At 49.9% G+C, this 22,880-nt stretch overlaps 2 protein-coding genes across 4 annotated transcripts in view; one reads left to right on the forward strand and one right to left on the reverse strand.

Annotated features, from left to right (window-relative positions):
- Nucleotides 1–8,149, forward strand: part of WBP1L (WW domain binding protein 1 like) — a 62,309-nt gene extending 54,160 nt beyond the window's left edge. For all 3 annotated transcript variants that reach the window (XM_040486305.1, XM_040486306.1, XM_040486307.1), the window contains exons 3-4: nucleotides 2,966–3,127; nucleotides 4,462–8,149. In XM_040486305.1, coding sequence (XP_040342239.1) covers nucleotides 2,966–3,127; nucleotides 4,462–5,210 — 911 coding nt within the window. In that variant the 3' untranslated portion in view covers nucleotides 5,211–8,149. The remainder of the gene's footprint in view (nucleotides 1–2,965; nucleotides 3,128–4,461) is intronic.
- Nucleotides 8,150–15,852: 7,703 nt separating this feature from the next.
- On the reverse strand, nucleotides 15,853–21,531 carry CYP17A1 (cytochrome P450 family 17 subfamily A member 1). The gene is made up of 8 exons (XM_040486308.1): nucleotides 21,168–21,531; nucleotides 19,898–20,036; nucleotides 19,457–19,686; nucleotides 18,591–18,677; nucleotides 17,990–18,205; nucleotides 17,500–17,669; nucleotides 16,824–16,927; nucleotides 15,853–16,310 (listed from the first exon to the last, which is right to left on the reverse strand). The coding sequence occupies exons 1-8, from the start codon at nucleotides 21,462–21,464 to the stop codon at nucleotides 16,027–16,029; spliced, it is 1,527 nt and encodes a 508-aa protein (XP_040342242.1). The 5' UTR covers nucleotides 21,465–21,531; the 3' UTR covers nucleotides 15,853–16,026.
- Between the last annotated feature and the right edge of the window lie 1,349 nt (nucleotides 21,532–22,880).

Raw genomic sequence — 22,880 nt, forward strand, 5'->3', positions numbered from 1 at the left:
CCCTGAGATCACACAGTCTACCGAATGAGCCAGCCAGGAATCCCAGGGATTTTTTTTAGAATTTATTTTAAGTTATTTTTATTCTTAAAAAATTTTTTTCTTAGATGTTTATTTATTTTTGAGAGAGAGACAGAGCATGAGTGGTGGAGGGTAGAGAGAGAAGGAGACACAGAATCCGAAGTAGGGTCCAGGTTCTGAGCTGTCAGCACAGAGCCTGATGTGGGGTCTGGAACTCACAAACCGTGAGATCATAACCTGAGCTGAAGTCAGACACTTAGCCGACTGAACCACCCAGGCGCACCCCCCCCACCGCCCCACCTTTTTTTTCTTAATAATCTTAACTCATTCTGGTAAGAGATTCATGTGAAAATGCTTAAGTTCTAAACACAAATTTATCATCACAAAGCAGGTAATCAAAAATACAGGTAGCATTTGTAATAGAAAAAATTGAAATTAATCAGGTGTAGAGAACAAATGAACAGTAATCTGTTCTTAGTAACAACTCACCTTACAATTGTTCCTCAGCTAAATTTTTTATTGAGAACTATATATATCCTTTTTATTTTTATTTATTTTTATTTTTTATTTTTTTAACATTTTATTTATTTTTGAGACAGAGAGACACAGAGCATGAACGGGGGGAGGGCCAGAGAGAGAGGGAGACACAGAATCAGAAGCAGGCTCCAGGCTCTGAGCCGTCAGCCCAGAGCCCGACGCGGGGCTCGAACTCACGGACGGTGAGATCGTGACCTGAACGAAGTCGGACGCTCAACCGACTGAGCCACCCAGGCGCCCCAATCCTTTTTATTTTTAAGAACTACATGTTCACCTTAGAGAAATTTGAAATGCAGATAAGCAAAAAACAGGAGATCTAATACCAGAAAATCTACTGTCCTGTCATCCAGGTCAAAGGTGGCTTCGCTTTTTTTTTTTTTTTTTTAATGTTTATTCATTTATTATTATTATTTTTTAATTTTTTTAACATTTATTTATTTTTGAGACAGAGAGAGACAGAGCATGAACAGGGGAGGGTCAGGGAGAGAGGGAGACACAGAATCTGAAACAGGCTCCAGGCTCTGAGCTGTCAGCACAGAGCCCGACGCGGGGCTCGAACCCACGGACCGCGAGGTCATGACCTGAGCTGAAGTCGGACGCTTAACTGACCGAGCCACCCAGGCGCCCCTATTTATTTATTTTTTGAGAGAGGGAGAGAGAGAATACCAAGCAGGCTCTGTGCTGAACATCACAGAGGGGCTCAAATTCACAAACCATGAGATCGTGACCTGAGCTAAGATCAAGGGTTGTATGCCTAACTGACTGAGCCACCCAGGTGCCCCAGGATCGTATTTTATGCTGTTTTGTATTTTGCTTTTCTTTTTTTTTTTTTTTTTAATGTGTATTTATTTATTTTGAGAGAGAGCACACACGCGTACAAGTGGGGGAGGAACAGAGAGAGAATGAGGGAGAGAATCCCATGCAGGCTCTGCACTGCCAGCACAGATCCTGCTGTGGGACTCAAACCCACAAACTGAGATCATGACCAGAGCTGAAATCAAGAGGCGCTTAACCGACTGAGCCACCCAGGTGCCCTGGTTTTTTCACTTAATGTTAGAAACATCTCTATATGTCAAAAGTACGATTCTATGAATATTGTTAAATGATTTATGTCATTTCATTGTGTGAATACATTACCAGAAGAACTTAAAAACCTATCTAGAAATTTATTATTATTATTTTTTAAGTAATTTCTCCTCCGAATGTGAGGCTTGAATTCACGACCCAAAAGAGGTCTATGCTCCACTTACTGAACCAGCCAGGCATCTTCCCCTCTTAATTTTTTAAAGAAAGGACAGCAAAAATATAAAATTGGTCACAGACATTTTTAAGTTTAATTTACTTTGTTTCCAGGTTTATAATTTTAAGGGCAAAATTGAAATTTCTCCTAATCCTACCACTTAAAAATAAGTCACTATTTTTGTGTTTTTCCTTCCAGTCTCTTCCCCTCCGTGTGTGTGTGTGTGTGTGTGTGTGTGTGTGTTTCTTTTTTTTTTTTTTTTTTTTTTAAACAAAATTGCTCAAGGAGTTTCTGCATACATTTGAAGATTGGGGAGGGGTCTTATATTGGGGTTTGCAAAGATTCTCTGAGTCTGACCCAAGAGAACACAGTGGGAAACAAGAAGAAATAGTCGGCCTGGAGAAGGGGAGGCTGCTAATGGCCCCGAGTCTAATGTAATCACAGGCCAAAGGGAGGTGGGGGTGTTATTTGCAACTGTAGGGGATGGAATTGTACTGGATTATATCAAGAGCAGAGGAAGTCATTTACACTCTCTAGGGAAGAGATGGACCTGAGGCGATTAGAATTTTTCCAAGTATAACTTTAGTGACTTGTATTACACCAGTGTGCGTGGAAGAGAAAAAGCCCGTGATCTTTTTGGTGATATCAAGAGAATCCTAAGAATTCTCTTGTCAGGCAGCCCTTCCAAGGCCCTTTGCAGTTGCTAATCCACTGGGATTTTGAGGGGCTCTTTGCTTTTGGTGAGTAGTCTCATATAGCAGCAGGAAGTGAGGCTGTGGACTGGCCGTACGGTACTGAGCAGGGCTTGGAGGTGGGGGTGGGAGATGCGTAATAAGAAGGGCCGAAGCATTTGTGTCCGGGACAAAAAGAGGAGGAGTGTGCTGTCCTAAAAGGTGAGCATATTTCATGCCCACCAAACCTAACACGTAGGCCCAGCGGTGCCAGACAGGTGCCTGTCACCCTCTCCCACCCCATCTTTCACTCTGGCACAAGCACGTGTGAAAATTGAACACAGGTTCCAAATACGAATTCACTCGGTGAGGCCCGACAGTGCCAGCCTCGACCAGGTGGGCACTGTCTGGGGCCCCCCCCCCCCCCACTCAGAAAGCTGCCCCTCTGGCTGCTGTTCACGAGCTGCGTGTGCCTCTCTGCCTTCCTCCCCGCCCCCAGGGTTCTGGCTGGTATGGACCATCATCATCATCCTGAGCTGCTGCTGTGTGTGCCACCACCGCCGAGCCAAGCATCGCCTTCAGGCCCAGCAGCGGCAGCATGAAATCAACCTGATCGCCTACCGAGAGGCCCACAATTACTCAGCGCTGCCATTTTATTTCAGTACGTACACGAAAAGCCGCCAACCCCCCCCCACCCCAGGGAGGACACACAGACTGTGGGCCCCAGTGGGTCCTCTTACCCAGCACAGCACAGAGTCTTGCAGCTGTGGGAATGAGGGGCACTCCCTTTCGGCACAGAGGAGCATGTGAAGCCGCTGGTCCGGTCCAAATCCACACCGGCCAGGTTCTGACCGGGTTTTGGATCCTTTAGCAAATTATTTTTTTAAGGCAGATGGTCAGAGGATGTATGATGTGAGTAAATCAAGGTTTAGATTCCTGTGGCCTGAAATCCTTCCATTTTGCTAACTGCCCTGTGATATGCCTGAGCCAAGGCTGCCATAAAAGAGGCAGATGGTGGCTGGGGCGGGGGGGGGGGGGGGGGGGGGTTGTGGTGGTGACACTGGGACTTCCTGAGAACCAAGAAACGTGGTGACTCACTGAAGGACACTCACGTGACTTCCCCGGGGGGAGGTTCTTCACACATGACCTCTCAAAGGGTCATTGGAGGCCCAGCCATTCTACAGTGTGTTCTATAAAAGAAAGTGGCCACAGGTGTGGAATTACACATCCGGAAGCATTAAGTGCTTAGCACAGTGCCCGGCATATAGTAAGTGCTCAGTAAATGCTAGCAGTTATTGTTATAACCAGACCATCTGTGCCTTGAGACATTCAGCACATTCGAAAGATAATAAGCCTTGGTTGGCAGGACCCTCCCCCTTCGCTGGTAACCCACCCGCTCCTGATCTGAGTCAGGATGAGGCTTGGTTTGTCTCTCTAGACCACCTCCAGCCACACTAGATTGAGGGACAACACAGATTTGTACCCTCCCAGAAAAAAGGGCCCTTTATATCATATGCATCTGGAAGGGTGGTGGGGTGGGGGGGGGGGGGGAAACGTTGTCAGGAAGTCTTAAATTAGGGTCCCTGACCCTGAGGCCTTATGGGACATAGATGGAGGACACAGTCTGAGCAAGAAACATGAGACTTGGGGGCATGTGGAAACAGATCCGTTGCTGGCAGGAACGATCTCTTGGCCATCCACCACACTTGCCTAACCCTCTGCCTTAACTGCAGACAGGCAGAAGTCTTGCCTATGAAGCAGCTTTAGGGGCTCTCAGATTTCAAGAAGCTAGATTAGGTCACTCCCAGTCTGTCCCTCCTCCTCTGCACAGTTGTCCCATCCCCCTGCCCTGCCCACAAGCAGGAGCTGTAGCTGTCGCTTCACGGGTATGGGGGGTGGGGATGGGGAAGAGGCATATGTTTAGTGCAAGCTTTGCAGTGTGTCCTACAACAGTTGCCAGTGCGGTAATTTCTCCTCCCTGCCTCCCCATTTTAGGGTTTTTGCCAAACTATTTACTACCTCCTTATGAGGAAGTGGTGAACCGACCTCCGACTCCTCCCCCACCGTACAGTGCCTTCCAGCTACAGCAGCAGCAGCAGCAGCAGCTGCCTGCGCAGTGTGGCCCCACAGGCGGCAGCCCCCCGGGCGCAGATCCCACCAGGGGCCCCCAGGGGGCGCAGAGCAGCCCCTTGTCGGGGCCCAGCAGAAGCAGCACGAGACCCCCGAGCATCGCTGACCCTGAGCCCTCCGACGTGCCAGCCAGCACAGCAGCCACCAAAGCCCCTGGGATGGAGCCCAGTGGCTCTGTGGCCGGCCTGGGGGAGCTGGACCCTGGGGCCTTCCTGGACAAAGATTCCGACTGTAAGGAGGAGCTGCTGAGAGATCACAGCTCCGAGCAAGGCAGCGCCCTCCCCGATAGCAAAGACAAGACTCCCGGCCGACATCGCCGCTTCACGGGTGACTCGGGTATCGAGGTGTGTGTGTGCAACCGGGGCCACCATGACGACGACCTCAAAGAGTTCAACACGCTCATTGATGACGCTCTGGATGGGCCCCTGGACTTCTGTGACAGCTGCCACGTGCGGCCCCCCGGCGACGAGGAGGAAGGGCTCTGCCAGCCCTCCGAGGAGCAGGCCCGAGAGCCCGGGCACCCCCACCTGCCACGGCCGCCCGCGTGCCTGCTGCTGAACACCATCAATGAGCAGGACTCCCCAAACTCGCAGAGCAGCAGCTCCCCCAGCTAGAGCAGGCCCTGTCTGTGGCCTGAGAACTTGGCACAGCAACCAGGGTAGGGGGGAGCATCATGACAGAAGCATTAAGTGACTTTCAGAAAAAGTGGTACAGCCACTTCCGTTCTTTGCCCCCCGCCCCTCGCTCCTGCATTTTCCTACGTCTCCAGCTGCAGCTGGGGGTGTGGATGCCTCTCTGCCCACAGGAGCACAGCGTTGTGGAGGGCTGAGAGGTTGGTTCGTTCTGTGACTCATTCCTCATATCCCACCCTGTCCCCCCTTTTCTCTTTTCGAGTCATATCTCAGTACCTGCTTGGGTCAGAGAGATGTGTGTTTCAGAAGCCCCAAGGAGGGGGCTGAGACTGTGCCCTGAGGTGACTTTGGTGGTGGAGTGGATTTATGCTCTGGTGTTCATTTAAGAGAACTTTGCTGTGTCTCAGCCTGGGAGAGGTGGCAGGTCTCAGCCCTGGGTGAATAAGGAAGGCCGCAGAGGCCCAGGGATTGTCACCCCTCGCTGCCAATGTCTGCAGAGCCAGAACTGGGCTCGTCCTGGGGGAAGAGGAGAGCTGATAGGCAGTTGTGTGGTAGGTTGGTGGGGGGCTTGCTGCTCTCAGATTCCAGGTGATCAGGTCAGTGTACCACTGGGCATCCTTGAGGGGCCCTTCCCAGCAGGTTTTGGCTGGCCACAAGACTGGTTCAGTGTGGAACATCACATCACCTTCTTTTTGGTTTCTCTTTAAACAACAACAGAGCTGAAAACAAGAACTTTATCAGTGGGGGCAGGCCAGAAAAGGGAAGTCTGTGCCTCTATCCCAAGTTGACCTTTAAAGAGCCTGGCTGCCTTTGAGCCAGGAGGAGATGCTTCCTGGGCAGGCTTGGGGCTATCTTGAACTTCTGTGGAACCGCAGGAGGCCCTAAGCCGTGGCAGTGGATCTGGGTGCAACTCTCTGCATCTCTGTCCTTTGCTCTGTGCCTACGGGTGACCAGGGTCCTCCCCCACCCAAACACACAGTCTGCAGGCCTTCATGTCTCGCTGTTCTCTGTGAACAAATGAGGAGGCTGTGGGCCCTCAGAAAGAGTGGTCCCATAGCCTGGCTTTTACACAGTATTTTCTCTTGATTCTGAATACGTTCTTCTGGGGTTTTTTTTGTTTTTGTTTTTTTTAAACTGACCACTCGGAAAAAAAAAATGCCTTGGTTATCTGTGGTTTTCATGCCCTTTCCCAGTCCTTCCCCAGCCCCCTTTTTGAGTGGGGTAACTATTTTTGTAGCCTATGTAAAGAGCCTAAGTGGCCCGGTAGGAGGGTGAAGGCAGTGGTCCAGAGGGCCTGCAGGATCCTTATTACTGTAGTTGAGTTTTGATAGGAATAACCTGAATGGAGAAAGCAAACAGCTAAAACTAACATTCCCTGTCCAGTGCTGTTCATATGAAGAGTTTGGTTCTTTCCCCCTCTCTCGAATGATGATATTCACATTCGGCATTGACATTGCAGTAAGAAAGGAAATATATATATATATATATATATATATATATATATATATATATATTTGTACAAAAATAGACAAATCCAAGGCTGTGAGGTGAACGAGTGTCTGCGTTTGGAGTCCACAAAACCAAAATCCATGTTGAACAAAGTGAAGTCTGTGTACAATGACTTTTTGGATAACCTTTGTGTGTCTGTCCATTGTGTGTGAGCCCCCAGCCCTGTTTTCCTGTGAATATACTTTGAATGGCAGCCATTGTGCTCACGTCGACCACACGTTCAGAGCAGAAATGGCGCTCTCAAGGTAATTTATTTTACACATTTACTGTTTACTGAACAAACGTCTGACTGTGTACTCGGGTGTATCCAGCAGCATTGTCAATGGCAGGCCTCCCCCCACCCCCCCAGCCCCGCGTCTGCCAGAGACAACTGTGCTCGAAGTAGAGGCTTTCCTCTACCCATCACTGCAATTTGCACATCGCTCCGTGGACACTCGGAGGCCTGTGTTCTGTTCCCTGTAAATGGAAATGTGCTCTGAACCTGTCTGCCCCCCTTGGCGCCTCCTGGCCCTAGGTGTCAGCCCCCAGGGGGTGTTCAAAACCACTCGGCACAGAAGGCGAAGGCGGAACTTCAGACAGAAGCTTGATTGGATCTTCAGTGACAAGCTTGGACTAGCTGTGGCCCAGACGTCAGCCCTGTGCCTGGAATTGCCAGGAGAGTTTGGGAGACACCACAGAGCCAAAGGGCTTACCTCTCTCTGCCGAGGTCCAGTGTCGTGCAAGCAAGCCCGTGTGTGGCAGGAGTGGGTGGGAGTGTGTCTGCAGCCCTCAGATGCCTTTCCTTCCACCGTTGTTGTTGTTGTTGTTGTTGTTGTTTTTTAAATAAAATCCCAAACAACTCACTGAAGGATTCACCAGAATGAATCCTTCTTCAGTTAACTGATCAAATGGATGAAGCCTGGCCCTCTCAAGTTTCCTTCCCCAGTTGGGAGTGGGGAACTGGCCTGCGTGTTAACTGTTGGGGTCACTGCAGCGTCCTGCCCTAAAGGCATGAGAAGAAGAAAATGGAGCTGCCGGAGCCGGGCTTGATTCCAGGGGTCACAGTCCGGCCCCTGCCAAGGGGGGGGGGGCTCCCCTGCCAGGAGAGAGGTGGAAATAGGGAGCTGAAGGACTAGTCAGGGGGCCAGGGAGATTTGACTGAATCTGGTTTTCCAGGTGAACAAGAAGGAAGGGGTTGGTCTGGTCGAGGGTTTGGTGCTACAGTCAGAAGATTTGCAAATGCTAACACATTCCTGTGTGAGGCACATCACCATTTGTCAGTTCTTGTGAATATGTGTATTTTAAGCAATAAGATTCAGCTGGTCAGACTTTTCTGGGCAGTCTCGGTGACGCATTTCCTGTGCTGTGATTGTTCTGAAGACAGAGTGGCTCTAACCACTGTGAGAAGCCCAAATAAAATCGATCCCAAAAACGCGACTGTTCTTCTTTTCTTGCAGCACTTTGGGTTTTTGTTGTTGTTGTTCCCCTTCCTCATACTTCAAGGCTCATCCTGCAAGATTCCTAGCTGCATTTTTCCCTGGTCCACACAGGGACCGAGAGAAGTCACGGAGCGGTTGAGGACAGGCCCCTGGCCCGAGCAGAGACCACGGGACCAAGGGCAGGCTGGGTAATGCTTCTGCTGAGGCCACACTTTGTCCTAAGGAGTTTTCCCTAAACCCTCTCTCTGCCAAGGGTATATTTCTGATGTTTGGAATACTTTGTAAAGTTCCACAAGCAGGTTAGAATCAGACACACAAAAAAAGCAGAAACAAGTTTTCTCACATACCCGGAAGCTGAAATGACGTTTGAAAGAAGGCAAGCACTCCGTGAGATCTTTTAATGATGTGATAGGGGGATGTCTGGTGGGCTCAGCCAGTGGAGCGTGACTCTTGATCTCAGGCTTGTGAGTTCGAACCCCGCATTGGATGTAGAGATCACTTAAAAATAATAAAAATCTTGGGGGCACCTGGGTGGCTCAGTCGGTTGAGCGTCCGACTTCAGCTCAGGTTATGATCGTGCTGTGCTGTTCGTGGGTGTGAGCCACGTTTGACCTCTGTGCTGACAGCTCAGAGCCTGGAACCTGCTTCAGATTCTGTGTCTCCTGCTCTCTCGGCCCCACCCCCGCTCATGCTCTGTCTCTCTCTCTCTCTCTCTCAAAAATAAACCATTAAAAAAATTGTTTTAAATCTTTAGGAAAAAGATGATACGATAGAAATGTGGACAGGCCCTGGAATTTGATACACAAAGCATGTATTACTGAGTCTCCCACTTTGTGCCCAACACTGTGCTGGATGTGGAGGAGAATGCAAAAGAAATACTTAAGACAAAACCTCTGCCCTCTAGAAGTTAAGTTGCAGTCAGGAAGATAAAACACCCGTGTAAAATAGTTAACAACAGGAGGTAGACTGAGATGAAGTCAACAGTACAGATTGAGGAAATCTTGAGGAATCGTGGGGGCTTGTTTGAAGTCTTGCCTACCAGGCAGGGACTTAAGAACTGATTTCTAGGCCATGGGAGAGCCACTGGTGTGCCAGCGTCTGCCATCCTGGGCCAGTGATTCTTTCCTAAGAAAAGAATCACTTGTCATTTTCACTTGTCATTTTACCTCCTCCTTAGGACTATCCACCTAGAACTTAGAGTCACATGTAAGGAAGTCCCTGCCTTAAGGGAAGGACCAGGCTTCTGTCTCTGCCCAGGGAGGGGAACGCTACCGCCCAGAACTTCTCCTTGCGTGGCCCGTAGGTGGGCGAAGCAATATGATGTGCATCTTGGAACCCTCCTGGAGGGAGTTCCTGCCTCCCCAGGTGGAACGCTCCCTAATGGGCCCGCAGAGGATGCTGAGGCCCGCAGCATTTGTCTTCCCCAGCCCCTGGGTTTACCTGCAGTTAGCACTGTTGTCTAAGAGTCCAGTATAAGCTAGACAGGCCCCCGTGCCCATCTTTGACCCTGGGCCAGAGGTCGCTATTCTGGCCCCTCAGTGACTCTAGTGGGATGGTTGCTGCCTAGTTCCTTTTAAACTGTTGGGCTCCTCCAAGTAAGCCCAGGGGAGCCATATTAGCATCTAGAGACAGTTTTGTTCTAGAAAGGATGGGGGGAGGACATCATTCCTGCCTTCATTAATGTCATACATTAATGTCATTAATGTCTGAGTGGCAAAAGAGGAGTACCACTCTCGTGGGCTGCGTGCTGGAGGCTGTGCATGAACCCTTGATACCTAGGTACGTGGAGGCCCCCTCACTGCACCCCGGGGTTCCTGGGTCACTGAGTTCCTCATTTCTCTAATGAGGTATAGCGTCATCTGTCTCTATTGCCCCAGGTGACCAAGTTCAGGTGGAGACAATACCAATTCTCTGAAGCACGAAACAGAGGAGCTTTGATGAACAGGAATTTCAAGAAACTCCCTGTTCTCCAGTTTCCTCTGTTTTCAGCCAGGGAGGAAAAGCGGGGTTTGACCCAGGAGAAGTGGGGAGTGGGTTTGACTGTTGCCCGAACCTCCTGGAAACCTGCTTCTGCCTGAACCTAGTGGTGAGGGCAGTGGGTCCTAGGAGGTGTTTGGGTTGGGGTTCCCAGCCTGGCACTTACCATGTGCTGGGCATCAGGAATGCAAATATGCCTTAGACCAGGCTCCTGATCTTCAGAAGAGCTAAGGATCCCAAGGGGGAGAAAAGGCACGTAAACAGTTTTGGTAGCACATGGTAAGTACCATGAAGCATGTGTGCACAGCATGCTTTGGAAGAGAATGTCACCCACCTGGGGGTATAGGGTGGCCTACCTGGATCAGGGACCACTAAACTGAGTTTGCCAGGTAAAGAATGGTGTGAAGAGAATCCTAGGTAAATGCTTGTTTTGCAGATTTTTGAATGCCTACTATGTGCCAGGTGCCAAAAAGCACACAAAAGCATGGGAGGCCGAAATGTCTAAAGCTGCTAGCAATTTAATCTCTGTAGATAAGTGCATTCTGGGAAGTGACAGGAGATGAATCTGGAGAGGTAAGCTGGTAATAAAGTAATTTGTCTTTATTGTTCTGTTTATTGACTGCGCATTATCGGGTCTTGTGTAAGCATCTTACGTACTTTTTTTTTTTTTTTTCCATTTTAGCCTCCAAACAGCCATCTGAGGTATGGACTGCTTTCTTAACAGTGTTGAAGCATTCAGAGAAGTTGACTGACTTGTCCAAGACCACACAGCTAGTAAGCAGTAGAGCCGGGATTTGAACCCTGAAGAATTGGTTCTCACAAGGCACACGAAGAACTTTTGATTTCTTTTCAAAGGTGAGAGGGAGTCAGAGAAAGGTGGTGAGCAGGCAAGAAGCGTAGTGAAAGGTGAGCCAGACACTGTTTCCTCAGGAGCTACTTTATCCCCCTTGCTTGTCCCCCTGGCCTCATCAGAAGCCTCCAGAGGCCCCCACACCATGCCAGGCATCCCTGCCAGAGGCCCTCTGTGCTGAAATGGCCTCACACCTGGGATAGGTGGTACACATTAATAGTAACTTCCCCGGGGAGGGTGAAACATTGCAAAAATCTCAGGAGTTAGAGCCTTTGGGTGGCTTGGAGGGGAGAAGAGGATTTGTTTGATCCAAAGTTTCTCCTTGCTCTCAGTCCGCTCCCCACCAGTTTAACCTTCCATTGCATGCCTTCTCACCAAGAAGTGTCGAGAAACCCAATCCCACTAGAAAATCTTACAAAGCACCCTCTGTGTTGGGACCACGAGAAGTTGGTCTCTGGGTTCTCCATCTACTTCCCAGCTGCCAGCATACCCCTGGCTGGAGAGGGAGGGAGGAGCGGCAGGCAGGATCATCAAGGCCTGCGAGGGAGGGTTCCTTGAGGTCCTGTCCTAAAGGTGGACCTGTCTGGACAACACCTACTTCATCGTTAGAGAAGGACTCATTTCATGGATCTGGCTGTAGGCAGTGGCAGTAAAGCCAGTATTTATCGAAGGACTAAACGCATTGTGTAGGTCCATATTTGACCTTCAGCAACATTCTGAGGTGGGTGGTACTGTTTCTATGCACACCTCAGACCTCCATGTTACAGTTGAGAAAACTGCCATTTAAAAGGCCGAGTAAGGTGCCCGTGGTCACTGAGTCTGTAAATGACAACACTGGGAGAACTTGCCTGCACAGCCTGACCTCTCAGTCTTCTGTAGCTTCCCTGCTTCCCTGGTCCTTTCTGCTCTTCACCCGCCCCAGAGCCTCAGATAATGGGCAACACAGGTGGTAAGTTACCCCACTCTCTAAATGAGGAAATGGGTTCAAGAACCTAGCAATGGGCCTAAGATCCAGGGCGAGGCACCTGGGGAGCCTGGGGACGAGAACCTGTGTCCTTCTCATCCAGTCCTTCCTGACCCTCTCACCTCCAAGATTGGATTCCTTTCCTCCAGAGGTGGGTGTTTACACCTAGGCGTGTGACCAGAGAAAGGGCTCCTCATTTGTTTCAGGTTTTATGGCCACCAGAGGCACCAGAACACTCACACACTCACCCACCCCCACTCCACACCAAGGGTGTCAAAGAAGGGGTTCTGTCCCCCTCAGAATGGAGACTCTGGGGAGCTGCCCTTCTGAAAGACAAGGACAGCCCATTTCTCCTGGGACAGCCAGCTGTTTTGGCTCACAAGAGCCGATTGGTAAATTTTCAGGACTTTTATGAGCTGTTTATTAAATAACCATTTAAAAATTAAACTATTTAAATTTTTTTTTCTCAACGTTTTTATTTATTTTTGGGACAGAGAGAGACAGAGCATGAACGGGGGAGGGGCAGAGAGAGAGGGAGACACAGAATCGGAAACAGTCTCCAGGCTCTGAGCCATCAGCCCAGAGCCTGACGCGGGGCTCGAACTCACGGACCGCGAGATCGTGACCTGGCTGAAGTCGGACGCTTAACCGACTGCGCCACCCAGGCGCCCCAAAATTAAACTATTTAAACCTACCAATGAGTACATTATAATAAAAACCAAGGTAGTAAATACTCAAAACTAACCATTTGCTGATTATTTTACCACCTGTTACTTTCATCTATGCCCTTGAGGTTATTTACATCTACATGTGGTGGGAATACTATGTAATGGTATTTACTACATACATAGCATATAGCACTACCATGTATCTCTTCCCAGCTCGGTGTTCAGTGACATCACATTGGTGGCTCGAAATTATTACTCATAGTGGGGAGTGTTTACATCATGGCAATTGGCAAACACTACAAATCAGGGCTATTCTCTTCCACTAGCATCAGGAAACTGTTTAGTGTTTACTTACCATCATACCACTGGATAAGGGCATTCTGAGGCTTAAAATGTGACTGGGGGGTCTTGGCAAAGCCCTTCTAGCTTTGCCAAAGATCTGGGCTTCCTTATGCATAAGGAGATAGTCTGTTTATCACTGGACCAATTAGCCAAGGGATTTGGAGCACTGGATTCAGTCCTGTTGTGTGTCTAACCTACTTGCCAGGTGTTGATGCGCAGGGTAAGGAACATGAGAAGATTCAGACTTCAGTCTTGAACTCTGGAGATACAGGGGCAGATAGTGGTCCCCGGGGGACGCTACACCCGTTTTGAACCCAAGCGGATGCTTAGGCGGGTGTGGGATTCAGTACAAGGAACAGAAGCTGAAAAGGGGACAAGCACTGGGGCTGGGAGTCAAGAGATATGTCCTGGAATAAGGCTTGCCCTCTGAGACTCAGGATGGGACAAGTTAGGTCAGTAGGAAAAGGCCTTCTTGGCAGGGGAAGGGCAGTTTGGGCAGGAGTCAGAGTTCATGAGGCCATTTTCTGAAAGGACCTTCAGGTTTGTACTCTCCCCGGCCAGACACCCTGAGCCCTTCTGCACGGACACCCAACAGGTGAGAAGGAAAACATGTCTGGCTCCTCCTCCTGCATGATTGAAATCTTGGGTTCTAGTCCCAGCCCTCATGCTAAGCAGCCGTGTGACTTAGGGCAAGGCACCTCCCCTGCTCTTGCCCCCACTGGCCCTCAGTTTTGTCCTCTTCAAAATGAACGGTTAGTCTCTCATTTTTTCCCTTCTGCTCAGTGATCTGATTCAATAGTTGGAGAGTAGAATACTTAACTCACCTCCAGCCCATCTACTCCCCTTTGCTTTAAGCCAAGGGTAGCTTGGCTCTAGACCAGCCACAAGCTGATGGGGGCAGAGGACCCTGGGAGAGGGAGAGGGCCACCTCCAGTTAAACCCTTTCCCATCAGCCCACTGTGGTGTCAGCATTTTTCCAGGCTCCTTATGATGGGAGCCGGTCAGCCACGGCTGCCCACAAATTCTTCTGTGCACTCTTTAGCAAGACCCTGAGGTTACTGGCCAGTAAAGCCCGGACTGAGTTGGGGGGACAGTAAGGAATGGTCTCTTACCACCAGACTAACAAAGCTCTATGAAGGAAGAAGGTGCTGCTGTAATGGAAAACTGTCCCTCCCTCCTTGCAGGGGCTCCATTGATTTCTTCTTCTGAAAACATAGCCAGACAGGGTCTCAGCCTTGCCCCACTGGCCCTTCCAGAGCCCTCCTCCAGTCAGAAAAGAAGGAATGGGTTGATGATCTGACCCTGGCCCGGCTGGCGCCAGGGAGCTGGCGTTGGAGCCTCTCTTCTAGGCTAAAAGGCAAGGGTCAGTGTCTCTCGGGGCGTCTCAGGACATCTCTCACTTGCAAACTGGCCAGTGGCCAAGGTTTGGATGCTGGTTTCAAGGTTTGAAGAAGTCTAGGAGTCGTTTTCTAGTGAGGCCTTTACAGACTTCCTGGGGTTGTGGCGTGGGGAGCAGGGCATGGCCTGGGTGAGCAGAAGTCTGCTGCAGAACGCTTTCCTGGCAGTTTTTACCCCAGGACAGGGTGAGGGAAAGACCTGCTGGTCTTTGGGGACCGAGACAAGAGGGATGGGTAGTGGTGGCTTGAGTTTGTGGATTGCACATACTCCCCCAAAGCCAAACTTTGAGGTACACGCAGTAATTCCCGTCTGCATCAAACAAGATCTGCTCTACTTCCGAAATGTAAGCAATCCCACCATCTCTCACCATCTCCACTGCTGTGGCCAGGGACTAAGCCACCATTACCTCATTCTCCTGGACCAGTACAACCATCTCCTCTTCCCTGCCCTTGCTCTCACCCTCTCAGACCAATCTCCACTCAGCAACTAGGGTGGTCTTAAAAATACAAACCAGGGGCGCCTGGGTTGCTCGGTTGAGCATCCAACTCTTGGTTTCAGCTCAGGTCGTGATCTCATGGTTCGTGGGTTCGAGCCTCATGTTGGGCTCTGTGCAAAGCCTGCTTGGGATCCTCTCTGTCTGCTCCTCCCTTACTCGTGCACACTCTTTCTCTCTCTCAAAATAAATAAACTTTATTTTTTTTTTTGTTTTTTTTTTTGTTTTGTTTTTAAAAATGTGTTTTTTTTTTTTTCAACGTTTATTTATTTTTGGGACAGAGAGAGACAGAGCATGAACGGGGGAGGGGCAGAGAGAGAGGGAGACACAGAATCGGAAACAGGCTCCAGGCTCTGAGCCATCAGCCCAGAGCCCGACGCGGGGCTCGAACTCCCGGACCGCGAGATCGTGACCTGGCTGAAGTCGGACGCTTAACCGACTGCGCCACCCAGGCGCCCCAAAATAAATAAACTTTAAAAAGACAAACCAGACCTTCCCACTTACAGTATAACCCCCCTTGCCCCTGCCCAACAGCAACTTCCTATCATACTTGGGGTAAACACCTAAATTCCTTCCTGCTACTTACAAAGGCTCCATGGGACCTAGCTCCTGCCTCTAATCTGACCCCATCATCAGGAACCGTTCTCCCCTTTCATTTGCTCTATCTCACCATGCTGACCTCTCCCACCTCGAGAACTTTCCACCTGCTGCTTCCTCAGCATGGGATGCTTTCCCCCAGGTCTTTACGCCTTCCCAGCTACTGGCTTGCAGTGGCCACCCTCCACTCTGCCATTCTCTTCTCACATGGCCAGCATCCAGTATAATTGACTTCAAAGAACTTAGGAGTCTCTGCAGTGCTTACTTGTCAGCCCTCACTGGAGTTTAAGCTTCACGAAACCAGGGAGCTTGAGTGTCCAGGGACAGTGAGTGGCACATAGTAGGTGCTCAATAAATATTTGTCGAAAGAATGAGTGAACAAATGAACAAATAAATGAACTGCTCAGGGACCGGGAAGAAAAACTGTTTTGTTTATGCATACAACTAGCAGGGATTGCAGACTGGAACAGAAGGCAGTGTGGGCCCCGGGGAGGGAGGAAAGGCAGGGGAAGGTGGAGTTGCACCTCTAATTCTGTGCTGTGGAGCCACACAGGGTGGAATCAGGGGTTGCTAGGTCAGCCTCTAGGTGCTACCCTCATCCTGGGCTTCCCTCCAGGCCTGGCGTACCTTCACCTTCACTTTGAAAGGCTCAATCAAAAAGACCACCGTGGGGTTGCCTTCCAGGTGGGGCAGCTGCCCATCATCCGGGACCTCCAGGTCGAACCTCTGCAGCAACCAGGCCATGAAGAGGAAGACCTCCTGGCGGGCCAAGCTCTCACCTAGGCAGGAGCGTGGTCCTGCTCCAAAGGGCAAGTAACTTAATGATGGCGAGATGAGCTGACTCCTCGTGGGGTCCAAGAAGCGTTCTGTGAAATGGGGAGGTGTCAGCCAGGGTCAGCGCAGTAATGGCTCTGGCCTGACTGAGGGGGAGACGCGGCCTTGCCCAGGGAGCCCCAGTCTGAGGAGGTGGATAGCCTGGCATGGGGGAACCCCATCCTGAGGAGAGACACGGCCCAGCTCTCAGGTAGCCCTGAGAAATGCACAAAAGAAATGCAATATTCAGGAAGGGTGGAAAGGAGGCAGTATTAACAAATGAAAATGCCACCATCCAAGGGGAGAGGGGCTGACCTGTTGGGAGCCATATACCTAGAGAGCTTCCTAGAGGACATTTACAGCTGGTAGAAGGAGAAAATGAGAAACCTAGCTGTGAAGAGTTTGGGTAAGTCCAGGGTAGAATGGGGGCTGTCAACAGGTTCATGTAGCTGGAGCCAGGAGTTTTCTAGTAGCAAGCTGGGCAGAGGGAATGGCATGCTGGAATGATGGAGCTCAGAGGATAGGTTGGCTGTGTGGCCCGGGAGCAAGACAGAAGGGGGACTCACCGGGCATGAACTGGTCGGGCCGGTACCACTCCTTCTCATTGTGATGCAGTGCCCACAAATTGATGATAACATTTGTGCCCTTGTCGACAGCAAACTCGCCAATGCTGTCCCAAAGAGGGAGAAGAAAGAGGAGTCTAAAATATTGTCCTTCCCAAACTGCTCAGCCCCCAGCTTCCACAGTCCCCCAGCCTGGGGGAAAAAGCCCTATACGTCCTTGTGCCCACTCCCCCATCTTTTCCCCAGCTTCTTCCAGATTCGGTATGAATCTAGCCCTTCTTTAGCCCTCTTCCTGACTGGCTCTTACGTGTTAATACTTGTATATGTGGACATTTATGTCTGTCAGGGCATGTGGGTGTGCATTTTGAGCTGGTGCATGTGTGTGCGTCTGTTGTGGCTACTGGATTGGGTAGGAGTAGAGAGCACCTGGTCTTTAATCCCAGACCATATGTCTCCAGGGCAGCAGGCAGCTTCTGAGGGAGGTTGGTTAGATCTGTGGATTAGTCACAGGTGTTAGCAGGTGGCCAATCAACCCTATATTGATCAGTAGGGTCATGGGTAGGATGATTGATGGCCAATGGTTGAGTATAGGTTGACTAGCAAGCTGAGGGGTGGAGTGGTGGAGGAGGGACCAAGTGGGCTGGCAAGCAGTATTGTGTTATTAGGAGGGAAGGCATACCTGGAATCCATGATAGCCTTGTGGGGGATGAGCATAGGGGCCACAGGCCGGATGCGAAGCACCTCTCGGATGGTGGCCTCTAGCAAGATGAGTTGATTCCGGTCACTCATAGTTGGCGTGCGGCTGAAACCTATATTCTGGTCAATCTCCTCCTGGAGCTTCTTATACAACTGAGGGCCAGAGCAGGGTAGATGTGACCGACATGCCTAAGCCCAGGGGAAGCATGGGCTTAGAAGAATCCTATTGTCACATCCAGAAGAGCTGGCTCAGACTCTTCCCAGTGATGGCTTTGCAGCCTGGGCTTTGCTTCCAGAAGATGGGGAGCCCCACCCTAGGGCCAAAGCCAACAACTGCTTGTGTAAGGAGTGGGGCAGCCCAGTCTTCTTGCATGGAAGGGCAGAGGGTATTACTTCTCCCTCCTTCTGGGGCCATAGGTGGATCTGGCTGGGGTGAAGAGTGGCTGGGAAGGCCAGAGTAGGGAGAAGCCCACCTGAGGATGGTGTAACAGGAAGGCCACAGTCCACCTCACCACGGATGTGGTGGTCTCCACACCAGCCCCAAAGATGTCCCCTATGGTGGTAAGGATGTGTTTATCCGAAAGCAGCTTCGAATCCTGGTCTGAGGCAGCACTGTTATTGTCTGAGTTCATCCTGGCTTGGATCAGTACATCCAGCATGTTGGTGATAGAGTCATTGCTGAAGTTCTCCTGGTTGGGTGGAGTTGGGAGACAGTGATAAGGAAGGAGCCCCATCTACAATACCCTGCCATACTTCCGTACCAGACTGGAGATACAAAGGCTCCTTCCACTTGGAAGTGAGGGAAGGGGGTGAGGCCAGGCAGGACCTATGAGGTTGTGGGGTGGGAGGAAGCACTGGGCTCTCTTTAAATTTTGGGAGTGAGTGGGTCCCTTCTAAGATCCTCTGCAATTACTTCCTCACCGTTATTCATTAGTTAAGTCATTTTTATTGAGGACCTACTATGTTCCCTACTCTCTGCTAGGTGCTAGAGATCCTACAGTGTCCAAAATGGACCTCAGCCCTGTTTTCATGACACTTCAACCTATCTCATGTCTCTTCTGCTCCATCTCCTACCTTATGTTTTTCAAGGATTTCACTCAGCAACTCATCTCGGTTTTTAACATAATTCTTCATTTTTTCCAAGGTTTTGTTGGGGAAAATCTGGAAAGTAGAAATAAATATCAGATCCATCCCTCTTCTGTTTTGCTTCTCCAGCTACCAGAATCCCTCCTCGAGGCAGATCCTAGCTTTCTGTCTCTGGAGAGTGGGGGAGAAGGGAGAAAGAGAGAAAGAATCTTAAGCAGACTCCATGCTGAGTGTGGATGCAGGGCTTGATTCCATGGCCCTGGCATCATGACCTGAGCCAAAATTAAGAGTTGGACGCTCAACCAACTAAGCCACCCAGGCACTCCTTTTTTTTTTTTTTTTCCCCAGAATGGGATTATTAATGACAACTAGAACAACTCCAAACAAGGGAAAAGGGAGCATCTCCATTTCTCCCTCCCCATTCAATCAAACATCAGGCACTGATTGAGGGTCTACTAAGTAGACTCCACTGTGTGCCCAGCCCTTCGGAGTAAGAAAGACTTGAGTCTGAAGGCTGGGGCAAATTCTTTAACTTTTTAAGACCTCTGTTCTCATCTCTATGGAAACTGAACTTCCAGAGGAATTACATGATTAACCCAAGTGGGGTGCTTAACACTGAGCACATAGCAATTGGTAAATAAATGAGAGCCATTATCATGAGTATTACAATGCATAGTTAAAAGCTAAACCTATTTCTGTAGAGAAGTGGCAAGGTCTTAAAGGGAGTCACAAGAGGTAGAGGTCACTGTAGCTGAGGTGGTCAGGAGATTTGGGTCTGGAGCTAGGCAGTAAGAAATGCAGACTGCAATCAGGGATTGCTGGGATCTGAAAGTGTGGCCTGGCCTCATCCTCACCTTCAACACGGGGAATATGTCTACCAAATTGTCCTTTCCCAAAGTATTCAAGATGCCTTCATTGTAATTCTGTATGATCTTCAGAGCAGGATCTCCGTTCTTGAAGGAGGAGTTGAAGCAGATAAAGCAGATGATGTTGGTCACCGCCAGGAAGAGAGGCAAGTACAAATCTATGGACTGTCCATCCTGCATGGCCAGGTTATCACACAATAAACTGCTTTCCCGACAAACTGAGAGGAGAGAGGGGCATGATGGTGAGGAATTAAGCAGCAGCCTTTATCCCTCCCAGGTCCATCTTAGGCAGGGACATAGACCAGAAGGCCACTAGATGGCAGCAGCAGCCAAGAAAGCACTAGATTGAGCCCAACCTTGCCCTCTTCCCAGCCCCTTTCCCCCCCCTCCACCAACCCCCAGCAGTCCCAGGGGCCAGCCGGCACTCACTGATCTTCTCTAGCCTTTGGTCGCCATCCTTGAACAGGGCAAAGGTGGCCAGTGCCAGCTTCCTGTGCATCTGCCAGCTGGCACCATGGTCGGCAAAGGCAATGCCCTTTTGGTTGTCAGACAGGATATCCAGAGTCACCTTTGGAGAGCAGGAAAGGCTGTAGGAATCAGACCAGGCTGATGCTTTTTGAGGTCCCTCTGGGAAGAGGTGGCTTGGACTGCCCAGATCTCTGCCTTTCCCTGGGTCCCCTGGGGGGTGCTGAAGACACAGCAGCAGCTCATCTACTTTTTCTGCCCTCCCATTGCAAGGGTGTGTGCCCACCATAAGGCCCCAGCTGGAGAATGCAGTCTGGACTTGGGCCAAGCCACCTCTTCCCAGAGGGACCTCAAAAAGCATCAGGCTTCAAAGCCCCTCCTCTTAAATCCTATGACCCCACAAGCCCCATCTGGCTAGCCTCCTCCTTCCTCTTTGCTCAGGAGAGTTGGGAGTGAGGCCGTTGGCCAGCAGACCTGGCTGACTGATCCAAGGAAAAATGAGTAAACCCTTGGCCTGATCAGAGATAAGTGGCTGTGAGGCAAGGGTGGAGGGGGCAGTGGGGGCTGCCTGGGCTGTTCAGGAGGGTACACAGCAGCAGGGTGTGCGGATGGGGCACTGGCAGTATTCCCAGATGGTCAGCTTCTCTCCTCCCCCAGGAGCATTTCAGAAGGTTCAATAAGATAGATCATCAGCATCCTTGAGATGCTACCAGGTGTCAGCCTTATGTGAGCCAGAGCAGCTGGGGACAGCCCCAAAGACACAGCAATCCCAGCCCTGCAAAAACTAGGCTACTTCTCCCTCACACCTTCCCATATAAGACAGTAATCATTTAAACCCCATTTTCCACGCAAAGAGTAGCATTCCTAAAGGGCTATTTATTGAGCACTTACTGCTCTGGGCACTGGGCTAAGTGCTTTGCATAAACGATCTCAGTTGATTAGGGAAATCGAGAGTCAGAGAGAACATCATCCAGTTCCAGGTGAGATGCCAGGACTGGGGCTTCCGCCCCAACCCACCTCTTAGAAGTCCAGAAAAGGAGATATTCCTTTGATTCTCCCTGCCTGGTTTAGAGGCTGGGTGGAGTCTGAGGGGTTGATTCTCACCCACAGTCCTGCTAGTCTGTTTTGGGAAGAATTACAGAAGTCGGGAGGGTCATTCCAGGCTTGGTCTTGGCCAAAGAACTGCAGAACCCCAGGGACTGGTGAGAGAGGAGGGTTGGTGGGAACTGCTTACCACATGGGGCCGCCCAGAGAATTCCTTGCCCTTCTTGACAAGCACCTCCTTGGCCAGCTGGTGGTCGCCGACCATCACTGTAGTCTTGGTCCCCAGACGAAAGGAATAGATGGGGCCGTATTTTTTCTGCAGCTTGAAGAAGTTCATGTGCGGATGACCACTTCTGGGGAGGAATAGCAGGCTGCCCACCAAGGGCAGGGATGGGAGGCTCTTGGGATACTTGGCACCAGGGCACTTTGCCTTGGGCCACAAGAAGTAGGCTAGGGTGAACAGCAAGAAAACCAAGAGCTCCCACATGGTGGCCGGGTGCCTGCAAGCAAGACAAACAGCTATGGAGTGGAAGAGCCGCAGCCAGTTCTTGGGTGCGAGGAGGCCCTTTTAAGGGCTGCCCTGTTCTTCACCTTGGCTTTGTGTTATCTCTTGCCTTGTGGAAATTTATCCTGGAGCACAGCCAGGCCGGAGCCCTCTCCCAGAAAAGACAGAGGAAGGAGGAGTGGAGGCCTCCTCAAGGGCTGGCTCAACTCCAGGGCAAACCCCTAGGGGAGGAGTTAGGGAAGGGGGAAGACCATTTGGCCTCCCCCTCCCCCCCCCCCAGAGCTCCCCATTCATCAATGTCCACAGAGTGCACCAGAACCAAATGGTATCTGGGTCAGGAATCAAGGTGTGGGACTTTCCATGTTGTAAGATCAAAATCAGTGGACAGATGTCAGGAGGCTCACAACCTGCAGGGACTGTCAAAGATATTTTATTCAGTCTTAGTTAACAGCCAAAGAATGTGATGCCTTCGAAGGTCAGGTTTGTAGAACGTCACACACGAAAATGACGGCAAGAACCCAGATGTCCTAACTCCCGGTTTGCTGTTCTTTCCAGAGGCAGCCATACTCTCAGGTTGAGAGCATGGGCTTTAGAGTCAGATAGGTTTGGGTTCAAATTCTAGCTGGGCCGCCTCCTAGCTATATGACATGTTTTAGAAAGTTATTTTCATTATATCAAAATATACACAACATAAAAGTTACCATTTAAACCACGTGTGCAATTCAGTGTCATTAAATATACTCACAGTGTTCTATGGCCATCATCACTCTCTACTCCCAAAACTTTGTCATCACTCAAAACAGAAACTACCTATTAAGAAATAACTCCCCATTGGATACCCTCCCTCCTATTCCTTGCAACTTCTAATCTACTGTGTCTCTATGAATAAGCCTATTTCACATGAGTGACACCTTGCAACATTGTTTCCTGTGCATCTGGCTTATTTTACCTAGCATAATGTTTCTGAGATTCATCCACATTGTATCAGAACCCAATTGCTTTTTAGGACTGAATAATATTCCTTTATATGGATATACCTCATCTTGTTTATCCATTCAGCAGGTGAGGGATATTTAAGTTGTGTTTACCTTTTGGTTATTGTAAATAATGCTGCTATGAACATGTGTGTGAGTCCCTGTTTTCAACTCTTTGGGGTATATATCTTGGAGTGGAATTACTAGGTCGTACGATAATTTTATGTTAAGTATATGTTAATTTATCAAGTTTCAATTCCCTCCCCTGTAAAATTGAAATAATAATGGAACCTACTTATCAGGGTAGTTGTGATTCAATGAGATTATGCATGCAAAAGTGCTGCCTGGTATGAAGTAAGTACGCATTCAATATTTGTTCTTTTCATCATGATACCAAAATGGGCTTCCTAGTTTTTCTGAGCTC

The sequence above is a fragment of the Herpailurus yagouaroundi genome, unplaced genomic scaffold (genome assembly GCF_014898765.1).
Source record: "Herpailurus yagouaroundi ecotype Mexico unplaced genomic scaffold, PumYag 163, whole genome shotgun sequence".
Taxonomy (NCBI): domain Eukaryota; kingdom Metazoa; phylum Chordata; class Mammalia; order Carnivora; family Felidae; genus Herpailurus; species Herpailurus yagouaroundi.